We start from the raw sequence: 23,149 nt of genomic DNA on the forward strand, positions 1-23,149 counted from the left end.
TTTTATGTGATATATGTAAATTAATTTTACCTTTTAAACTCGTATTAATGTGATATTTGAATTGTGATGTAGTCTATTAGCTCTACACAACTAAGATGGGAAGACAAATTGCATTAAGGAGCGACTCTATAGCCTAGCTACGTGCAGATTGCCTAAAGAGCACAAAGTCAGTATTTAATCATCAGTATTATTGAAACTTTTGGAATGTAAGATTTTATGAAAACAGAGGTTCTGTGGCATCAGATTGTGGAGTATAGCATGAAGCTCATCAGGAATAGAGGATGTTAAGGTCAGGTTTCCCAATCATACACAATGGACACTATGGAGCGAAAGTGCTTGCATTGTGGTAGCTAGTGTGTCAGAAAAATAAAAAAACAACATCCTTGGGTTAAACTTGCTGCCAAAACAAGATGTGTATAGGTGTGTGTGTGAATTCATATTGTTATCACATTGAAAAATAACGCATAATCATTCCCTCATATAATACACACACACACACACACAAAAACACCATGTACATGTACATAGTGGATAAAAAGCAAGATCTGTGGGATATAACTACATATATTACTTGTCCACACTATTCCTCAACTACCCCAAGGATGAGTATCCAAAAGATAAGTTATATATCTATAGGCATTGCCAAAAAACCAAGCAAGAGTGGTAATTTATATTTTAACAATTTGCTATATTGGTTAAACAACACATAATTACTATATGGGGTTTATATCCTTATATGAAACAAGCACCAGTTGTGTATCTTAAATTGGTCATTGTTATTTTATGCAATATGTGATACATAGGGTTCACTGACTCTTTAGTATTTTTCCCTTTGCATAAAGAAAAAAATAGTAAGCTTACTTCTAAATATACAATAATATCTTTTCTAATAACAATTGAGTTTTCAGCAATTACAAAGTGGCTTTTCTTTACTTCAGGACTTTGGACATTACTCGCATCTCACAAGTTATAGGGTTATAGCATCTAACCTTTCTTCTCTAAATCATAGTAGCTAATAAAGATGCATTTTTATGTCTTTGGATCCAACTTGGTTCTCCCTTTATTAGGAACATGCACATATGCAGTACATCCAAACCTTTTAAATGAGACACATTTGGTTTTATGCTTATAAACTTCTCTTCAGGATTCATGCTATGAACGATTGCAAGGATCCTGTTCACAATATAAATAACAATTACTACTTCAGCCCAAAAATAATCCAGCATATTCTTTTCAGACACATCAAGGCACGAGCAACTTCTATAGGCATTTGAAAGGATTCAATGAGATGCGATATAATCTACACCTTTCAAATACTTTTCATAAACACATCAAGTGCTCATCCCAAGAGGAATGATCACAAAGATCATCTAAGAAGGCTTCACAAAAGTCCCTTAGATATTCCTTAAAGGCTGTGTCTATCAATCGTTGGAATGTTGCAGGTGCATTGGTTACACCAAAGGCCATGACGTGAAAGGCAAACACTCCAAACTCTGTTATAAAAGCTGTTTAAGCTTAGTCCTCTACTGCAATTGTGATCTGATTATAACCAAAGTACCCGTCTAAAAAGCTATAAGCCTCCTTGCCTGCAACTCTTTCAAGCACATGTTCCAAATACGGCAAGGGGTAATGATCTCTTCTGGTGGTTGCATTAACCTTTTTGAGATCAACGCACACTCTGAGTTTCCCATTCTTCTTTGGTATAATGACTATCCGCGAAATCCATTCTGAGTGCTCAATAGGGTATATGAACCCACATTTTATAAGCTTTTCAATTTTCTCTTGTACAATCTTTGCATACTTAGGATTCATTGGGTAGGGGCGTTGCTGGACTAGTTTAGTAGTGCTAATCATTGGAATTGTGTGTTGCACCACATTGGGTGGAACACCCATATCATGGTATGTCCAAGCAAATATGTCCTTGAATTCTTTAAGAAGCATCTTAAGTGTAGCTTCTTCCGTCTTGGTGAGGTCTTGAGTAATAAAAACTGGTTTAGACTCTTCACCTAGATCTGCTAGTTCTATCTCCTTAACTACTGCCGGGCCATCGTAGACACCACTACTCCCATTGGTAGGCGTTCTCGATGGGCTTTTGTGTAGATGACTTTATGTTCCCCCGTGGTAAAAGATTTGAAATGCTCGACTGCGGGGTGTAAGTCTATCGGTTCTTGTTGTGTCATGCTTTTTTCTTTAATTTTCGCTTCCTTTTATTGCTGAGCTAACTCTCGGTTTTGACGCCTTCTCGCAGTATGACTTAGTTTTGGCTTCTCTTCGATTTCTAATTGGGCGATGTCATGAGGTTGCGGACTACACCACATCACCACCTGTTCACTCAAGGGTCTTTTCAATAGTTCCTAGCTCATAGTACCCGGCAATATAATCACTTATAAAAATCAAGATGGAATCTTCGTTGAAGATCAGCAAGATCAACCAATAGATCCATATAAAAGAGCCATGGACTCATCTGTTTGAGGACCAGCAAGGTCAATCAACCAGATCCATGCCCGGTTTCAGAAAACAACTCTTACTCCTTGTTCTAAATATCTTCCTCGACGCATGTGTGGGTATCTTCGGTGACCCAGAGCCCGAGCACCGTATGATTAGTACCCTCTAGGATCCTTCCTAGGTCACCTAGCGCTTCACTCATAGGCCGCTTCCTTGGTCCCTCATCCACCGTACCGGAAGCTCACCATTTAAATCAAACCGAGGCTGGCACTTTGGAGGTATTCTCCCCAATTATCCACTAACTTCCGATGAGCATCATATGCACCTACGTAACTAACTCATTCTGCAGTGGATCTCTCTTTGTTTATTCTAGCTCGTACATTAGCTCGATAGCGTTGTCGCTTATGTCTCGTCTTCTTCTTACCTAGTTTTTGATTTTTGTTTATATCAGATTCAGACTCACTTGACCGATTTTCACTTGTGTCCCCCTCACTCTCTCGGATGAACTGCAAGAGGTTACTGTCCTAGGCCTTGAGCATGTGGCTTCCACACTTGGGTGAATATTCAATTCATAACCCCTATCAGGCTCAGAGTCAGTTTCTTCTTGAGATTCAGACTCGGAGTCGCATTGGTCAAAGTCTTCGCTACTTTCAGTGTCAAGGGAGTTTGCCATCAAAAGTCAAGTGCATAACACCTATCATGTTTACTGGCACTAATGGTGGCATATCTTACCCCTCAGGTGTTACCCAACTTGTGACTCTATTTTCCCATGTGTCTATGTTTTCCGCTAGGTGTACCCAGTCTACGTTATCTGACTCAGTCATGCCCGGTAGGACATCCATATAAGGAGAATCTTCCCCATCATCGGTCTCTTTTTTGCATGTATAGCAATACTTTAATGGGGCTGAGTGAATAGTGGTATCTGATCAATTAAAAATGATAACCTTGCTTCCTAAAGGATGCGCGCGACCATTCTCAAGATCAACTCTAATGACAGAGTCCTGGAATTGTAAGTAGACATGGTTTTTCGACCAGTCATGCACCATTTGTGCTTCCCTCATGAAAGGACATCCTAAGATCATTTGATATGACATAGGATGCTCAGAGAAATCCATTACAATGAAGGTATGCCTTACCTTGTATCCCAAAACCTTGATCTTAAGGTCCCTTAGCATTCCAATAGGTTTAGCTATAGTTTTGTTTGCCATCTTAACCACTATGTTTGTGACTTCTAGGTGAGGTCTTCCCATAGATTCCCAACAGTTTTTAGTCACAATGCTCACTCCAGCACCACCATCAAGTATTCCCTTTAGAGTTAATCCCTTGGTAGTAATGGGGAGGGTTGCATTAGATTCGTCACCTTCAAAGTATTGTCCCAACTTGTTAACAGGTATTTCAACGACCAAGTCTTCATCTAGGTTGGGCTGTAGATCCAAATGTTCCTCCACATCTTGAAGCGTGTCGGGTCTATTCATATTTGCAAATTGTGGTAACCCCACCTTCAGTTCTCCATTGAGAAATGCCCGAAGAGCTAAGAATAGCTCAGGATCTCCGTATAACTTGGATATGATTGTGGTTCTGATTTCAGAGGACATGAAATCCATTAGTTTGGACACATTCAACGGTACTTTTTGAGATATCGGCGACTGGTGAAGATGCAATGACTTCCTCTTCGATGGGGTCAGGCATTCCCTCACTAAACATTCTTTCAAGCAAGAAGGGTGTCTGCCCACTTCCTGATGTCCTATCCTCACTTTCTTCTGGAATGATACTAGGTATAGCTAACGGTTTATGGCTCCTGTGAGGCTGAACTTGTGTAGGAAACACTGTGTCTGGGATCTTGATTTTTCTAGGTTCTGGATCCAGTTCTCTTTGTGTTTCTTCCACCAAACCCCTTAAGTGTTGCACTCATTCAATCTCCTCTACTGGGTTTAGGTAAGTCTCAATCTTTTTCTTGAGGGTTTTTGGCCCACGTGGCTTGTCTTTGAGAGTCTCAGTCAGTCTGGGTAGCCGAGAGGGCATTAGCTAACTTGGTTGTGGGGTAGGAGGAGTTTCCTTTTGTTTCCCCTGATTTATGTCTTTACTTGATTCTCCTTCGTTGTGCTCCCGAGTGGGTTCCTCCCTTAAAGTAGTGGCTTTGGTCTCCATGGTTTCTATTGAATCAGAATCATCTTCAAGATCATTCATGTACACAGGGTCATCTCTTGTCCCTATATTAGTCTTTGAACTAGGTTTGGAGCTTGTGGCATTAAGCGATCTCTTCCGTCACGTTTTCTTTTTCTTTGCTCGAGCAATTGATGCAATATCACTTTCTTCAAGAATGTAGATTTGATTTTGAAGCATTGACCATGTGACTACATTTGTAGGTACAACAGGTGTGGTTCCTAGTGCCTCATTGGTGACCTCAACCAAATTTAATGGCATAATCTTGGGTGCACTTGGATTATGTGGACATTGAGCAATCAAATGATCTATGCCACAACGATTACATGTAAGTACCGGCATTCGTGACGTGCTCCCTTGATTTGGTTGCATTTGAGTAGCGATCTTCTGTAGCCTATTAGGGCACTCCGCTACAACGATTACATGTAAGTACCGGCATTCGTGACGTGGTCCCTTGATTTGGTTGCATTTGAGTAGCGATCTTCTGTAGCCTGTTAGGACACTCCACTACACAATGCGGTCCACCACAATCGTAGCTTTGACGAGGTGGTCTCCTGGCAAAGGTATTAAGGTTTTGCCCTCTTGTGGTGAGAGCAGCTGCTTGATATACAAGCTTGACTTGCCTGAAATGATCCTCCATGTAGTACTGGGGAGTCATTTTAAATGTATCAATCCCATATGGAACAGTGGGGTCTATATCCTCTTCATAATCCCCACACGCACTATGTGACTTACAACCCATCTAGTTTATAGGGGTAACCCTCGGCGGATACGGAGGTTGTGGTCCTAGCACTAGCGGTGGTAACAGCACAAGCTGGACTAAATTTGGGTTCCTTGGAGCTATGTGTTGTGACGGTTGCTCGACAGGTGGTGCAGGCATCATTGCGGGTACTTGAGGTGTGTTTGACCAGGCTAGTGGTGCCTGATTTGCTGACATACGCTTAAGTACTATGCAATCCTTAGATTGATGGCCATACTTACCACATGTATTGCAAGTCCCATTGAATTTAACTCTGAATGTGGGACATTCACTCGTGCTATGTGGTCCTAAGTAAACCGAACACCATTGTTGCTCTCTTCTTGGGTACATATGGCTATTTTGAGGAGCTCGATTACCCCTAAGGTATTCTTGGAGAGCCTTAGTAAGGTCAGCTATAGACATTTTGGATATCTTGGGCTCCTTGGCAATAGATTTTACAATCATTCACTCGTGCCCAGATACCTACGAACTAACAGACTTTGTCTCCGAAGACACCTTTTTACCTGCAATCATCAAGTTGTCTTCTAACTGGATTCCATTGGCAAATACTGCTTCCCACGTCATAAGACCTCTAATGACTAGGCCATTGTATATGTCCTTGTGGCGTAATCCTTAGATGAATCTATCAAGAAGTTGGTTGTTATTGAAGCGCTTATCGACGGGAGTACAGCGAGAATTTAGATGCTTTAGTCGACTAATAAAGTCTCTCACTGACTCTCCTTCCTCGCGTTCAGCTTTTTGGAGTTGAGATGCTACACCCCAAAGCACACCCTCACGTATGTATTCTTTCCAGAACAATCTCTTGAGAGTGGGATAGTGAGTACGCTCTTCAACCCTTAAAGTTCGATACCAATCTCCGGCTTTTCCACTCAAGGTTAAGCCTAAGGCTTTACACTTATGTAGCTCATTGTGCTCTTCCAACAAGGAATCACACACGTGTTCAAAAACTTCAATGTGCTCCTAAAATCTTCGTTACCACTGAAGTTCTGAGTGAGCTTGGCAACTTGTATTGCCTTGCTTCTAGGCTCTCTCTCAAGTATGCCACGCATGTTTTCCGCAATAGATCGTCCGATCGTTTGAGCAAACGCTGCTAGATCACCTAAGTTAGCAGGCATAGCTGGTGGAGGCACTTCTGTGATGGCCTGGTTGACAGGAGTTGGCATTGGTCATGGTATGTATGCAGCTGATGCAGGATATGATATGTGACTAGGCATAGCTCCTCTTGGATAAGGGTTTTGATAAGGCATTCGTGGAGCATATGCCATTGGCATAACACGAGGCGTAGGAGCTACATGAGCATGAGTAGCGATAGGTACATATGTTCGATATGCACTGGTACACACTATTGTAGGTACTGTACCACTAGATAGCGGTGTTGTACTAACTACAATGGCAATAGGTGCACTTTCTGTCATGCTCATCATCGGAGTAGGCATTGTGGATTTCCTAATGGAAAGTTGAGCCAAAGTTGGAAAGCTAAAGCTACTACTCATGGGCTCAACTTGCATTGAGACTCCAAGCAAAACAACATATGAAGGATCTACGGGACTCACCAAGGGAGTCTCCAATTGTGACAGGGTTGGTTGTTTAGCCTTGCCCGTATCCAAAAATCTCATAGGGCCAGTTGAAACTAGGTTCACTCCCCTATTCTGTCTCTTGAATTGGATAATTCTATGGATAACTTCATATATCAGTTGTTGTTGTTCATCTAGATTGATGGCACTAGATGTAGATCATATGACTTCTAATCAACCTACATGGTATGTGTAACCCGTGTATAGGTCAGTCAGAGTCTCCGTGTGTAGGTCATATTCACAATTTTCATTGAGAAATATCCCATCTAAACTAGGCGTGCCAAAAGGTTCTCTCGAAGTGGACGCAATGTCACTTCTTGTGGTTTGACTTTTAGGGGCCTCTACTTTAGGAAGAGCATCAGAAGGTGGTAGCGCAGTAGGGCCTTCATTAAATGAAGTGGGTAGAATATCCACATGGACACTCTTTGTGAGGGCAGGGTCTACATGAGATGTGAATGGCGAATCTACTTCCCCACCTCCTTCATTTACTTCACTTGTCGCAGGTTCAGAGCACGTAGCTCTACTAAAAGTCTCTACGACTAAACATGCTAGATCCGGGTTGTGGGGCCCAAACTGGCACGTTTTGGCTTGCTTCCTCAGAGTTCTGGGTAGGATGCCCTTCCATGACTTCAGAGCAGAGGACGAGTCACTAGCCGCTATTCGTGGATCTTGGGTTGCACTTCCTTGGGTTCCAACTGAAGGCCAAGATGCTAACGTGGAGGGATGGTGTGAGCCTGCGTAAACTCAACCCATTTTTACCCCCTTACTTATGGTCGAAACTGGACTAAGGCGTGTGATAAATCAAGATGAGCGTATCGTTCAAGGGGTCCTAGCGTGCTTTACAGCACAGTGTTCGCCTATCTGGAGCTCCCGTGGCCCTCAGAACACTCTATTTGTGCCTAGGTGTGAGGCTTAAATTAGAAAGTCCAAGGGTGCCTGTGGGGGGAAAGGTGAAGGCTTTGTCCCACATGCCCACTCCACTCCTTGGGGGGGTAGACTTCATATAGAGCTTCACTCCCCTTAAGCTTTCACTTGAGAGAAAGCTATGGAGGCTCACTCTCCTATATATATATATATCAAAAGACCGAGGGCGGGGTCGGGGTCGATTGGGGGTTTTTTCTTTTTCAATTTTTTTTTCCAATAAAAAATTTCTTTCCACGCAGGTTGGGTTGATTTAATTTTTTTAAATTTTTTTTAACTTAAAAATATTTCTAGGAAGCCTCAGCCCACAGATGTAGTGGATCAAGGAGGAATTTCTATAAGCACATGGAAATTATTCTAAAAGCAATCATAGTGCTACATAGTTGCTACTACATACTTTCCACCATACTACTACTACATGCCATTGAACATGTCTTGTCATATTAAAATCAAAGCTTTCTCTTGAGCTATTACACTTCTTCGAGCTCTGCATGCATGGTGGATGATTTTGTATGCCTTTTTTTAGCATTGTCTTGTTAAGATCTTGTTTAAATAAATATGTTTCCTTTTTTTATATAGCATCGGCTTGTTAAGCTCTTGTTTAAATAAGTAGGTTTCAATTGTTTTCATAATCTTTATCATTCTCAAATCTAGAAAAACTCTCAAAGGTGGTGGATGCATTATCTTATAATAATTTCTTTTTGCATACTCAACCCTTCAAGCCGCTCTTCTTGATCGTCGTGAATGTGATAGCATTAAAGACTTTGTAGACGTTCTTGAGGGATAATTATCGTTGTGCCACTACTTGTTTGTGACAACCTTCATCACTAGTTAGACTCACTAGATCTCCCCACATAAGCATTAAAATGCTTCATAAGAATGTCCATTGTTGTTGGGTCTCACCATATGTAAGTAAAGTGTTCTTATTGGCATTCTTGTTGGTGCCCCATTTCTCTTTATCAATGGCTTGTTCTTTAGCTTTAGTTTCTAAATGTGCGATGTGGCTGGCTTCGATGGATACCCTAAGATAGATTTTGTGGGGGGGGTGTGGACAGAGAAGTTTTATAACATGAAAATATTATGTAGGAAACAAATGAATGTGGCCGAGTGGGTGGATAGAGCATGGGACTACGGGTTCAAAACCCCTTGTGGTAATGGGGAGATACATATATTTATCATTTGTACACATTAAAAAGTGGTCTGCCGCCCAGCATAGAAAAAGTTGAGGGTGAAGGGGTGGGGCTCATCTCTTTGAATGAGACAATAATTACCGTCATAGCTCCCACCTTAATTTGGAAAATTCAAGAGCACCTCTAAAACACCCTTTCCAAAACTTCATGCATTTCATTAGTAAAGTTTATACTATTTTCTTTTAGTGCCTCTTAACCTCTTAAAAGTTTATACTATTTTCTTTTAGTGCCTCTTAACCTCTTAAAAGAATGAGAATTGCAACTCCTTGCATATAAAAGAGTTAAAAACTTAAGTAGATTTCATTTTCCTCTCCACCCCACCATCCACTACATGATATCAAACTTTATGCACTCTTCCATTACATGGCATCAAACTTTATGCACTCTTCTCTTTTGGTGTGGCATTTCTTCTTATCATTTGGAAGGAACTAATTATGACCTAGGAATCTAATCTCTCTTTTGTGAGTCAAGGGAGATTAATGATGGAAAGACCTATGCTATTCTAGTATTGCATTGCAATTTATTGGATGCGATGATACTACAGTAAGCACTAATATAAGTCTTCTATAGTCACTAATGTGCCATCATGGAATTCTACAATTTGTGATTATAATAAAAGAATATCATAGATCAACCCATCAAGGAAGGTCGTTTACTTTGTAAAAAAGCTCTGTACCTTGTAGAAGTCTCTTTAAACCTATATATAAACTTTTTTAAAATTAGGGTTTCCTAAAAATTAGGGGCTTATGTTATAGAAGGCTATAGCAATGCTTGAATGTTTGATATATGCCCTAGGGGTAGCTTAGAACAAACCCAAATAGTCATGAGATGAATCATAGTTACGCTTTGTTCCTTGATTCATGCCGTTATGCATTACACTAAAAGCACTAAAGATTGTAAGACGAATCATTATCAGTACAATTATCATCAGAGATCCAGAGAGAAGAGCAACATACAATTATGTGTAATTCGTATTCTGTAATCCTTTGATTGTTATGATGTCTAGTAAACTGTGCATAGATTGTTTGAAAGTTTGAATGATAGCATGTATGCAACTATGTTTAATAGTAATTTTTGTGTTGGTTTATCTGCAAACACTTTCGGCGATCCTGTGAATCAATCAACCGAACATGCTTTGGTTGAGCATCATGAAATTTTCTACATGGATCTGGCTTGGGTGCATCGATCATCTTCCCTTGCCAGTTAAGTTACGGATTGTCCAGTGTCTCTTATGTCATCCTTCAATTTGTCTTTCCTATTGTGTATATCCTAATGGTGTTCTCATTCCATCTTACATGTCGATATAGTGTGTTTGATGTTGTTTTGCCTATTCTGCATGTTTCTATCTTATTAGCTTGTTTAAGGCATCTTGTTGACTATGTTGAAGTGGTCACTTTCGATGGGTGTTCCTCTTTGGGTCTTCTAGAATGACTTGCATTTTCCATATTCAAGCCTTTGATTTCACTTCTGTGGCTATCTGGTGGCATTTCGAGTTAATGCTCATTCTGACATGCATACCTACTTCTTTTAGAGGTAGTGCAGTAATGACTCTTAATAAGCTGCTAATCATTGTTTTAAGTTACATTTATGACAAAACAACAGGAATGACATTATGATGCTCACCCATACGAGCATCGATGTCGTGCTGCACACCAGGAGATAACTCACATTGGGAGTGGAGTCTAGAGAATCTCTAGGAGGATGAGCTAGTAAAGATGATGTCATTGAAGATATAGTCACTGACCATACGGAGGCCAATTACTTATAACGAGAGCCACCCTTAATTGCCTCAAAGACGACTAGGAATCTCTTGATTTTCAACCTTCTGCTTGCTGGAGAGGTGTAGAACTTTCTTTGCCAGTGGTTTCGGGCTTAGTTGGTCATGGCTACTAGTTTACTAGTGTCTACGGGCGCATCACTACCTTTACAGGTATATTGGGAAAGGCTCATTGTGTATCCCTTTAGTACCCAAAGTTTCATGGTAAGAAGAAGGAGGAACCAAATATGCATGTAAAAAAATTTGAGAATATTTGAATAGCATATGTAGCCAACAATTTGGATTCTTTATAAGTAGAATGCATTTAGTGGTACTTTTGATGGTGGGTAGGTAACCAATTGGCATGTGCAGTATGGTTCTAATCACTTCCACACTTATGCGGCCTTGCTTGATGAATTTCTATACCGGTTTCCAAAGGATAAGACAACCTCTGACAGTTACTAGAAAAATTACACCGCATGGAGTAGAAAAGCTTACTAGTAGAGGAATATGCAATCAAATTCCATACCTTGTAAAGCCATGTGGATCCTCTAGATAGGCCGATTCAGGTGCTTATGGAAGAATGGTTTGTCCATGGTTTACAAAAGAAATTAGCATTCTATCTGTAGCTAAATGTTACAGATAGAATGCCACATAATTTGATATTGCCATTTGAACCATTCCAAAAATGGGGGTTGGAATTTATGGGTCCTTTCAAACCCCCAACTCAAAGAACTAGTAAAATAAGAACATTTTGGTGGCTCTACTGACTTATTGCGCACAGTGGGTGGAAGCCAAAGCTCTTAGGGAGATAACAAGGCTACCTCAGTAGTAACAAATTTTTTATATGACATGATAATGACCACATTTAGTTGTCCAATTGAATTAGTGAGTGATCACAAGTTGGACACTTCTTAAATCAGTTCGTCCAAAGCTGAAAATAATATCATATAATAATCCACAAAAAATCCATGATTTATTATTCGTAGGCGAATGGTCAGGCTGAATCCAAAAATTCATGATTTATTATTCGTAAGCGAATGGTCAGGTTGAATCCAAAAATCAAGTATTAAAAAATTTTTATGAAAAAGATTATTAATCAGAATGAGAAAGATTGGGATCACAAGCTATAATCAGCATTATGGGCATTTCATACAGCTTACAATAGTTGCAACATGACATGCTCCTTTCTCATTAGTGTGTATGGCCTGGAAGCTGTGATGCCGATGGAATATATTTTCCCCAGTTTTTGACTTGTAGTGACTTCCATCGGACTCTCTCTAGAATATTCGATAGCCCATGGCCTAAAGCGATTGTTGTTCGCATTGGGGGAGAAGAGGCTTCAGAGTAGCTGAATTGTGGATGTCACGTTGGGGGAGAAGAGGCTTCAGAGTAGCTGAATTGTGGATGTTGCCTAAAAGCACCAGAAGCTATTTGTGGATCAGAACACCAAGTTCAAGATTTTAGATGTGGGTGATCCTGTTTACTATTCAACTCTAGAATGGGTCCACATCCGGGTAAGCCCAAGATGTGGTGGATCAGACCTTACCAAATTTTTATTAATTTTGGTACCGGTACATTCAAGGACATCATTGGATGGTGTGAAGTTAGCAAAGCCCATGAACGTGTTCACTTCCAGAGGTAGCACAGGTGTATACCACTTTTGTGACACCTCTACTTGACAAGAATGTGAATCCACATGGTGTACATGCATCGCATAATGTGCAATAATGGGGTAGTCTAGTTTATGTTCTCCAGGTTGAGTTAGTACACACCCAATAGCAAAGTTTGATGCATCAATATGCACATGGAAGATTAAATTCCAGTTAGGCATTCGCAAGATTGGAGCACTCGCAACAACAAGGCCTTCTTTAATAACTCATATGCACGGTCACAATCTTCGGTCCAAATAAACTCGATGACGATGGTCGAGCTATCTCAGCAAAGAATAAAATAAACCTTCGATAATAACCAACATGGCCCATAAAGCGCTGGACTCCCTTGTAGTTGGTGGGTGGGGGCAATTCCAGAATGACCTTGATTTTACTTTTGTCAGTGGAAATCCCATTTTTGGACACTATATGCCCTAGAATATCTCCGTGTTTAACCTAGAATGCAATACCATTCTGTTGTTGCAGGATGTATCTGCATGTGAATTGTCTCCTGATTCCCTACTTTCTCAAGAAATAACTAAACTCATTAGAGAATTATTCTCCCCCACCATATGATCTTAGGCATTAATTTATTTGCATACCTTCTCAACCAAGGCTTTAAATATCTGAAAATGAGCAAGCACCTCTCACTTTTCTCCTTCATGAAGTAAACCCAAACTTTTCTAGTGTGATCATCAATGAATATAACATAGTACCTGCAAAATTCACAGTCTTGGTCCTTCTTACCAAGATGGCATGCTTCACATACTTTGTGCATATCATCAACCTTAAACTTTGGCAAACCTACAACAATATTTTGAGCCTACATGGGCTTCACTCATTATATATTCACATGATCAATATGCTTATGCCATATGTCAATATCTGTAATAACACTTGTCCCATGTGCCAACATGGTTACCTTCACCTCAGGCATGTTAACATCCAAAGTTTACATCCTACCATTTATGTACCCTTTGTAACCAAGCAGCACTTCTTTTTAAAGTTTTCCACAAAAGCACCCTTGAGGATTGAACCTCACTTGCAAACCCTACTTAACCATCTATCAAATAAAAACCAGGTTTTTCTTAGTATTAGAAACATGAAATACATATGCTGGCTAGTAGGTACTGCATTTTACCATCCTACATAGATAGTGGAACTTTACCAACATGTGAAATGGGGTGTGTAGTATCATCCCCTATTTCCACATACCCTGGTTTTTCTATTTTCTACATATCTCTAAATCACTTAGAGGCACCATAATTAATATTTCAAGTATATCCCGATCCTAACACATCTCGTGTCCTGGAATTGAGCATGTGCTGCATCACAAACAACTGCTCACTTCTATCATGAAAATAATATCTCCCAATCCTAACACATCTCGTGTACCGGAACTAAGCATGTATAAAAGCAAGGGCATCTATAAGCCTTATAGATGCCCTTGCTTTTATTGGACCATCTCGTGTCAGGTTACAAATAAAAGCGGTGGTGGTCCAATAAAAGCAAGGACCACCACCTGCTGGTGTAAGCGGAATGTTATCAAAAGTGGAAAGTTGCAGAGCAAGGCAACAATGCATCATTAAGTAAATAGGGTGATGACAGAAGTGAGCAGTTGTTTGTGACACGAGATGGTCCAATAAAAGCAAGGGCATCTATAAGCCTTTTAACCTTCATCGAGAAATCATTTTTACTCAGCTTCCCTCTGGTCACATTATGCAGCTCGTGCTTTAACTGCATCTTCCAAGCTTGAGTGTTTGTATTGTACATCTTCACCAAGGTGTCCTAAGCCTCCTTAGGCATTTGTGCATCCTCCTGTATATGCACAATCATAGAGTATGTCACACTGACAGACAACCAATATTGCACCTTTCTAGCTCTTTCATGCCTACACCTACTATGGGGTGAGTTTTCTTCAACAATCTCTAGCACTTCTGCACTTACAACAAACTTGCAATCTCCTACAATAGAGAGATACAGTGCATCTACTGTACTACAACTATATATGGATCAGTCACACAAACATACATCCACCAATCACCTGCGAATCTCAGATTCTCTACATAGACTGTCTTGTAACCAAATTTATAGTCGCAACCATGTACCACTTCCTTTGCTTGCATCTTGCTTCCTCTTGAGCTTTTCTTATGAACTGATGCTTTAATTCCATGAGAAGAATACGGGGGAGAAGTTGACCTTGAGCTCCTTTGCAAGCAAACACACACACACACGAGTAGACAAGCACACAAGAGAGATAGATGACTAAGACTATAAGGGAAAGTATTATCCTACTATAACATACAATGGTCAGTCCATAGTGTGAAGCCAACTACATGAGTTGGTGCTATACGGGAAAGTATTCGCCTACTATAACATACAATGGTTGGTCCATAGTGTCAAGCCGACTACATGAGGTGACGCCTATAACTATGCTATAACTCTAATACACCAAAGTGGTTGTCACATAGGCTATGAACCACTAGCGGCATATCGCCCATAATCTCACCAACTATTATAACTATGCCATAACTCTAGTACGCCAAAGTGGCTATCATATAGCCTATAAACCACTAGAGGCATATTGCCCATAATCTCACCAACTATGCCAGTGGCTTAGGTGTGAAAGGTATTACCCAAGCAAGTTATCAATGTCTGCAACATTAGTTGAGCTTGATATCGCAACAAAGCCTCCTACTCCTGATGTTCCTCTAACTCCCATGGTGAAAGCTTTGGAACTTTTTGCTCCAAAATCTCCTAAACCAAAGCCAAGACGATCCCAAAGTGAAACCTGTTTGCCGCTCCTCCTAGGCCAAAGACAGAGTTGGCACTAAATTTTACTGCTCAGGGTACTCTTCGCATGGCACAATCAAAATGGCATTCACACACAATGCCTACAAAATGCACCAGGGAATCTACCCAAACTTGGTCATTTTTTGCTAAGTGGCCAAAATTGGAGGCCAAGTTTTACCTACAATTAAGGACATCTCCCACCACTTATTACGTTTCCGTGCACTCCACCATGCGCGTGTGAAGGTGCTCTAATTCCAATTTCCAAGACGCAATGTGGTGCTTTAAGACTTGAACGTCTGCTGATGTCACAGTAAGAAACCGGCTGGTGTCGGTGGCGTGGTCAGGACCCACCTGCCCCAAGTCACAGGGAGCCCTCCCCAGCAGAAATTAACTGTAGTTAAGCCCTCTACGAGATGCGCGTTCCTACGGAGCTCCGTCTAGTTGGCTCTCTCCCTGCGCTGCATTCTACCTGGTAAGTGGCTTCTTAAGTGTTTTCTGTTCACAATTAGTTGCTTGGACCACTGTTTTTAAAAGCTTAGTTTGCCCTTCTTTTTTTTCTGCTGGAAAAAAATTTTGGGCTTTGCAGAGGTTAAGAGAGGATCTTAAATACCCATGGTTGGAGAGAGAGACAGAGAGAGAGGATGGTTTTCTGGACATAGGAGAGGTGTGGTTGTGTGCTTTGGTGCTGATGAGAGAGAATGAGGTGTGTGTGCGTGTGTGTGTGTGTGTGTGAGAGAGAGAGAGAGAGAGAGAGAGAGATGTATTTCTGAATGTAAGAGAGGCATGGCTGTGAGTTTTGGTATTGATGAGTGTGTGTGTGTGTGTGTGTGTGTGTGAGAGAGAGAGAGAGAGAGAGAGAGAGAGAGTCTTTTTTTAACACAATCAAAGAACCATCTGCAGATCTTCACCCTGTAGCACCTATGAAATGGCCCAGCAAGTTAGCTCTCCAGGCTCAATATCACCTTCAGTGCAGGCGGTGCATACAAGTGTCATCCCAAATGCAAGTGAGACACCTCTTGATTTGAATCTCTCGCAGAAGGCATCCCAAAATCATCTCACAGGACAGGATGAACCAGAAAGGTCACATCAAAAAGCTTCAGAAGCCAGCCCAAGCCCTCATCAAGGGAGTGTACCGAAGGTCTTGCAGGATGTCTTTCCATCGAATGGGGGCCATGTTTCTCCTTCAAAGAGCTTTTCTGAACATACAGGTGGTCAACAAAACCCTACCACACCACAAAAGCCAAATGAAGATCCAGGTTGGTCTACAAATTGGCTTTTTTTTTTACATATGAACTTCTTTTCTCTGGGTATGCCCTTTTGTACCTTTTCATTCAAATAAATGGTTAGGCTGGCTACATAACAAGGTTGTCCTCAGTCAAGCAAGGACCACTTCATTGTGACCACCATTCATGGATGGATGGGCAACCTTGTGGGTGGACAGGAAAGGTTTTGTATCCATCCTTAATGTCATTGTTAGTCTATTTTTTGATCCAATGTATGGCCATACTCTCAATGTAGCAGGGGAGGCAGCAACAAATGCCCACAGCGAGCCACCACGAAAAGGGACTATTGTGTTTGAGGCTGGGCCACCCATGGTGATTGGGCCCACACCAACCTCCTCTGGGCGGAAGCGAAAGAGTCCTCGTGTTAAACAATCTCCTTCTGACACTAACAAGAAGATAATCCTCGCATTAGAAGCAAATGAGGATGAAGTGGTTGCAAGACCTTCCAAGCAACGACTCCCAAAAAGTAAGCCCCAAGGTAGTCACCTCTCAAAAAGCAAGCCCCTCGACACTCATCTTTCAAAAAGCAAGGCCCCTTTAGACATTGCAGAGCGCAGATTACTACTGGACGAAAGGAAAATGAGGCTGGCAGAGCAAAGGTTTACCCTTGAAGAGAAGAAGTTAGAGGCTACCATTGAGATTGGCAAGGGATTAATAATCTCAATGGAGAGGATGACAAACACGATATCTAGCCTGGGATTTTCTTCGACTCATCATAGATAGTCCCATACAGTGGTTAGACTTCAATGTGGCTTGTTTTTAGTCCATGAAGCAGTCCGTGTACAATGTTATTGGAGTATGCTTAAGAAATTTGTCTCAATCGAGTCAATTTTAATCCTACAATGCTTCAACATAGCTGCTACTGTATCTTGCCTTTTATTGTATAGAGCACTTTCTTGACATGGAAGCTTTTATGGTCTCTGTGTATGAGAAGCAATGGGCTGTTGTTTTTTCTTTTTATGCAAGAGGAGATCAAAGAGGGGTAATTTTCTTCCCAAGCACTTCAAGGTCTTGAAATTATTCATTTTCGGATACTTTCCTTACCTGCACCACATGATGAATTAGTGAAAGGCCTTGTGGGAGGCCATTCCCCTCAGAAAATGGGAAGCTGCATTTATTCTCTAATGTGGAATGTCTGAACCAAAGACATTCCATGACATCATGGAGGCAGGGAGGCATAGAAAAGCTAACTCAGTACAATGTAGACTAACAGGCATGATTGCTCAAATCTATTAAAGATTAGGAGGAGCTTAATAAAGCTTATGGGCCATGATTAATGGCTAATGGAGATGTACTCAAGTTATCAGATGAGCTTTTTGCCAAACCTCTTGCCTTGTCATTATGCTTTATTTTTGTCATTAGTATAAATCTCTTTCTTGCATTTCTAGCATGTCAAGACGCTGATCTTAATTCATTTCCACACACCCTAATCCTTTTTAGACATAAATCTCAAGTTGGTATCAAAGCCATCCATCATCTATGCACCCTAGGATAACCTAGTTAATAAAATTGTTGGTTTCACTAATTAGCTATTAAGCTGTTTTTTCCATTTTGTAGCCTATGATAGACTAGTCTAGAAAATGACTAAGAGTGTAGATCCAATGTATATATGGTGGTAGTAGTTCATCGCTTGAGGGGGATGTTGAAATAGCAAGTGATGTTGGGTAAATATTAGGAGCAAAGGGGAGTAGTATGTAACCCTTAACCGTTTGTATGAGTTACGTAAGTCAGACTATAGTTCAAAGATTCAAAGGGAGCCCAAATGTGAAGGAAAGTCCAGCCCATGTGAAGGCCAAAAGTAGGCCCATAGAAGAAGGTGGAGAAGAGGTTAAGTGGATACTCACTTCAAGGGAGATGATGCTCAAAAATAGGAAATATTAGGGACAACTTAATCAAGATTATGGACCATGATTAATAACTAATGAAAATGTACTCAAGCCTATAAAAAGGCACGCCATCTAATGGATTATCACATGAGCTTTTTACTAAACCTCTTGCCTTGTCATTATGCTCTATTTTTTTCATTAATTTTATCATTAATATTAATCTCTTTCTTGTATTTCTAGCATATCAAGATGTTAATTTTCTACACACCTCTCAAGTAGAGGGTGACCTACTAACATATGATCCCCCGCCAAAGTAACAAAAGCCACCATTACCCCCACTAGAGTGGTGTGGAATGCATAGACTCACTACTGTGATGCATCAATGAGGAGGACTACTTACTCATGGTATGGAATGCATAGAGTCTCTACCGTGATGCATCACTGAGGACTACTTACTGAAGGTGCGAGAAGATTAGGGAATGAGAGGTCTCAAAGTGTGTGGATTGACTTGGTCACAAACCCCCCAAGATGTGGTGTAATGAGTAAACCCCCAAAAGGACTAGACTATCCTGATAGTAGCATAGACATTAGCATAGATGAGGGCATAAATGGAGGATCCAAAGGACTAATTTACTGGGTGCACTTGCTCCAAACATTGGACCCATACCTTACATTGATCAAGGCATGGAGAGCAGCTAGTTGTGGAGGTGAAGGACCAAGCTATTAGGTTCATTGGCTCCAAGCATTGGACCCATACCTTACATTGATCCATGCATGGAAAATGGCTAGTTTTTGCGGAGTGTTTTGACCACTGGTGTCTGCTTCATTCTCCCATGGCCACAGTTTTTATACACATATTTTAAAGAAACATATATTGAAGATACACATATTATATAGCTCTCATGCACAGAGTGAATGCATAAAAGCTCTATAATCCATAGATCTCTCATGGGTTAGAGAGCTCTCACTGCATTAAGAGTTCATGCATCAAGACCTCTCTATTGCATAGAGCTCTAATACATTAAGAGCTCTCTTATGCATAATAGAGATCCCTCTTATGCATAGAGAGATCTCTTCTGCATAGAGAGCTCTAATGCATTAAAGAGCTCTCTTATGCACATAATGTACAAAGAGCTCTCATGCGTGAGATCTCACACATGCACTCTCTTATACGTATAGAGAGTTCTTATGCATGAGCACTCTTATGTACAAAGATCTCTAATGAATGAGCTCTCTACACATGTAAGAGTAAACCTATGAATTAAAAAAACTCCCAAAACAAGCGAGGCTGCAATATTAAAGTACAAAAGGAGAAGGTGGTGATGCTTACATAAAGAAACCAAGGTGCGATAGCTTGATGACTTGGACTCTTGTATTCAAAAGAGAGCTCTAGGCTCTTAAATAAAAGAGGGATATATGAGCTCTCTTATGCACAGAGAGTTCTAATGTATAGGGATAATGTATTAACAGTTCTAATTATAGTTCTTTATGCATTAGAGAGCTCTATGCATGTATGAGAGCTTTAATGTATGAGAGACAATGCATTAGATCTCTATGCATTAGAGAGCTCTCATGCATAAGAGAGTTCTATGTATGCAAGGGAGCTCTCCATGCATGTGAGAGATCTCTATGGATGTAAGAGCTCTCTTGCATGCATAACGCTCTCTAATGCATGAGACATGATGCATTAGTGCTCTCTAATGCATTGAGATATAGAACTCTCATATGAGCTCTCTTGCATTAGAGATTTTTGTGCATATGCAAGAGACCGCTCTGTGCATAGAACTTATGCATTAGAGCTTTCTAATGCTCAGAGCTCATGAACTAGAGATCTTACATGTATAGAGAGCATAGAGAACTCTAATTCATGAGAGAGAGAGAGAGAGAGAGAGAGAGAGAGAGAGAGAGAGAGAGAGAGAGATCTAATTCATAGAGCTCTCTATGCATGTGAGAGTTTTCTATGCATGTAAGTATTAACTTAAAATGAAATGAACTTCCCAAAGCACACGAAGGTGCAACTTTAAAGCACACAAGAAGAAGGTAGTGATACTTACCTTAAGACACAAAAGGGGTGTGGTGGCTTGATGGCTTAAGTACACATGAAATAAAAAGATTCTTTTAAAAATGAGAGAAAGTGATCGAGATCTCCATGCTCTCACGCATTAGAGAGATCTATGCTATTATGCATTAGAAAGCTCTATTTATATAGAGATTTCTAATGCATTAAAATAGAGCTTTCTAATGCATTAGAGAGCTTCTATATTGGAGAAGCTCCCATGCCCTCATACATCAGAGAGATCTATGATATCATGCATTAGAAGTCTTTTGCATTGGAGAGCATTATGCTCTCATGCATTCTAGAGAGCTCTCTATGCATGTGAGAGTTCTCTATGCATGGGGCTCATGCATTAAACAGTTCTCTATGCATGGAGCTCATGCATTAGAGATCTCTATTCATGACAGCATACTCTCTAATGCAGAGAGTTCTTGCATGGAGTTTTATGCATGAGAGTCTTTATGCATAGAGAACATGAATGGAGCTCCATTCATGAGAGCTTATGCGTTAGAGAGCTCCATGCTCTTATGCATTAGAGAGCTTATGCTATGGAGAGCTCCATGCTCTCATGCATTAGAGGTCTCTATGCATAGAGATCTCCATGCATTAGAGAGATCTATGCATAAAGAGTTTATGCATTAGAGAGCTCCATGCTCTCATGCATAGAAACTCTATGCATGGGGATGAGAGGGTAGATAGGAGCTTTATGCATAAGAGCCCTATATGCTCTGATGCAGCATTAGAGAGCTCTCTAATGCATGTCTAGCTCCTAAATAGAATAAAAACTTCCAAAGCATGCAAGTGTGCAACATTGATAGAACAAAAAGTTCATGGATCTTACTTTAAGAGAAGTAGGTGTTGCTTTGCAAGACAAGAAGACCAACAAATAACAAGAAACACAAAACAAGAAAACAAGAAAACAAGAAAAAGTTAATTGTTGCTAGAAAGTTCAAAATACTAAAACAAGAATTAAAATTTTAACATTTAATAAGGTTAAGTTATCTAAAAACATTACCAAGAAAGTACCAATAATCACAAAGTATATTGCTATCCCAAGAGAACTGACTACTTACAAGAAGTGGGAGGTAAAGTTTTTGGATATCCATTTTATTGATGAGATATCTAGAAATAGGGTTTCTAGCAATGAACCCTAGTGCTATTAACAATGGAGTTTACAATAAGCCTTGATCGCAATACGAATGCAAGAAACCTTATTATTACTAGAGCTTGCAATAAACCCTATTAGAAATAGGTTTCGTGCATTTTGAACCCTATTAGAAATAGGAATTTCTAGAAATAGGGTTTCTAGCAATGAATCTTACTACTATTAGCAATGTTGTTTGCAATAGTATCATGATAGCAATAGGGTTTGCAAGAAACCTTATTGTTATTTTAAGGCTTGCAAAAAAAATATTAATAGGGTTTGCAAAAAAAAAATGTTAATAGGGCTTGCAATAAACCCTATTTTGGAAATAGGGTTTCATGCAATGAACCCTATTGCTAGTTTTAAAAAATTGTTAATAGGGCTTGCAATAAACCCTATTAGAAATAGGGTTTTGTGTAATGAACCCTATTGCTAGTAATAGGGTTTCAATAAGCGCAGTAAGCCCTAATTGCATTAGGATTTTTAAGGAACCATATTGTTATTAGCGCTTGTAAAATAAACCCTAATAGCATTATGATTCTTAAGAAACCCTATTGTTATTAGCACTTGTAAAATAAACCCCAATTGTATTAGGGTATGCGAGAAATCTCATTATGTAAATATAGGACACCCTAAATCCTAATGGAGAGAGCATTTCCATGAAGACAATGAAGAACGGAGAAGAAGCACTTCCATAGAAAGGAGGGTGATACAAGAGATGTGAGGTTGCATGGAGAGGTGAGAGTCCCACTCATAGTGAGGACGAGTGGGTGTTTCTTGAAGAAAGGTGTGGTGCAATAGATGTTACAAATTGGACTATTTTGTTCAAAGCATTATTTTAAGTGTAGATTTTGGATTCTAAACTGCATGCATGGGGGGTCGTTCACAGATGCTATCGCCCCATGATTCCACATCCTTCATTGCATGATTCCTCTGGTACATAATTATCGTCAGCAACTTATGTTGAGCATCTTTGCAACGTCCAAGAATTAAAACCTCTTAGGATGAGGATGCACAGGAGGCAGTAGAAGGTATGTCACACCATTATGTGGCATCCAAATGATTATGAAAGAGTTTTAGGCTTTCACATGGAGCATTATGGAAGCACTTCCATCCCCTAACATTGAATTTCCTCCACCAATGCTACATGAGGATCTTAGCACACCATTGAATTGCCTCCACCAATGCTACACGAGGACGAAGAGGATTTAATCATGGAAGATTTTTTCCACAACGAAGAGGAAGAAGGCTAAAGAGAAATCCTTGTGGTGGCAGGAAGCCCACTCTATGAGGGGTGTCAATATCCATTCTCTAAACAATCTTAGAACTAATGAACTTGCAAACCACTTATGGATGGAGTAACGTGAGTGTTACAAGCTTGCTTTTGTAAGGTCCAAGATATCCACTCCTCTTTTGCAATGATATAGATATATTGGACTAAAGTGTAAAATATGGGAGACAAAAGAGATGAAAAACATATATAAGAGAAGCCAAAATTGTGTGTTAAGGAATGGAAGGTGATATTGTGTGTGAAACATGGATAGAAAATCCCAACTAGAATGTTTGGGTACCCTTATCCTCTTGAT

General features: G+C 40.2%; 1 protein-coding gene and 1 pseudogene across 2 annotated transcripts; one reads left to right on the forward strand and one right to left on the reverse strand.

The window, feature by feature from the left end:
* Positions 1 to 4,470: 4,470 nt before the first annotated feature.
* On the reverse strand, positions 4,471 to 15,183 carry LOC147623449 (uncharacterized; annotated as a pseudogene).
* Positions 15,184 to 15,587: 404 nt separating this feature from the next.
* On the forward strand, positions 15,588 to 17,446 carry LOC147623450 (uncharacterized). 2 transcript variants are annotated; one of them, XM_086821609.1, is made up of 3 exons: positions 15,588 to 15,726; positions 16,155 to 16,510; positions 16,773 to 17,446. In XM_086821609.1, the coding sequence occupies exons 2-3, from the start codon at positions 16,180 to 16,182 to the stop codon at positions 17,258 to 17,260; spliced, it is 819 nt and encodes a 272-aa protein (XP_086677735.1). In that variant the 5' UTR covers positions 15,588 to 15,726; positions 16,155 to 16,179; the 3' UTR covers positions 17,261 to 17,446. The 2 variants fall into 2 exon arrangements, with proteins under 2 accessions (XP_086677735.1, XP_086677736.1); XM_086821610.1 differs by having other exon boundaries at positions 16,776 to 17,446.
* Positions 17,447 to 23,149: the final 5,703 nt, after the last annotated feature.

Source organism: Cibotium barometz, chromosome 27, assembly GCF_041138505.1.
Source record: "Cibotium barometz isolate CiBa-2024 chromosome 27, ASM4113850v1, whole genome shotgun sequence".
NCBI lineage: Eukaryota > Viridiplantae > Streptophyta > Polypodiopsida > Cyatheales > Cibotiaceae > Cibotium > Cibotium barometz.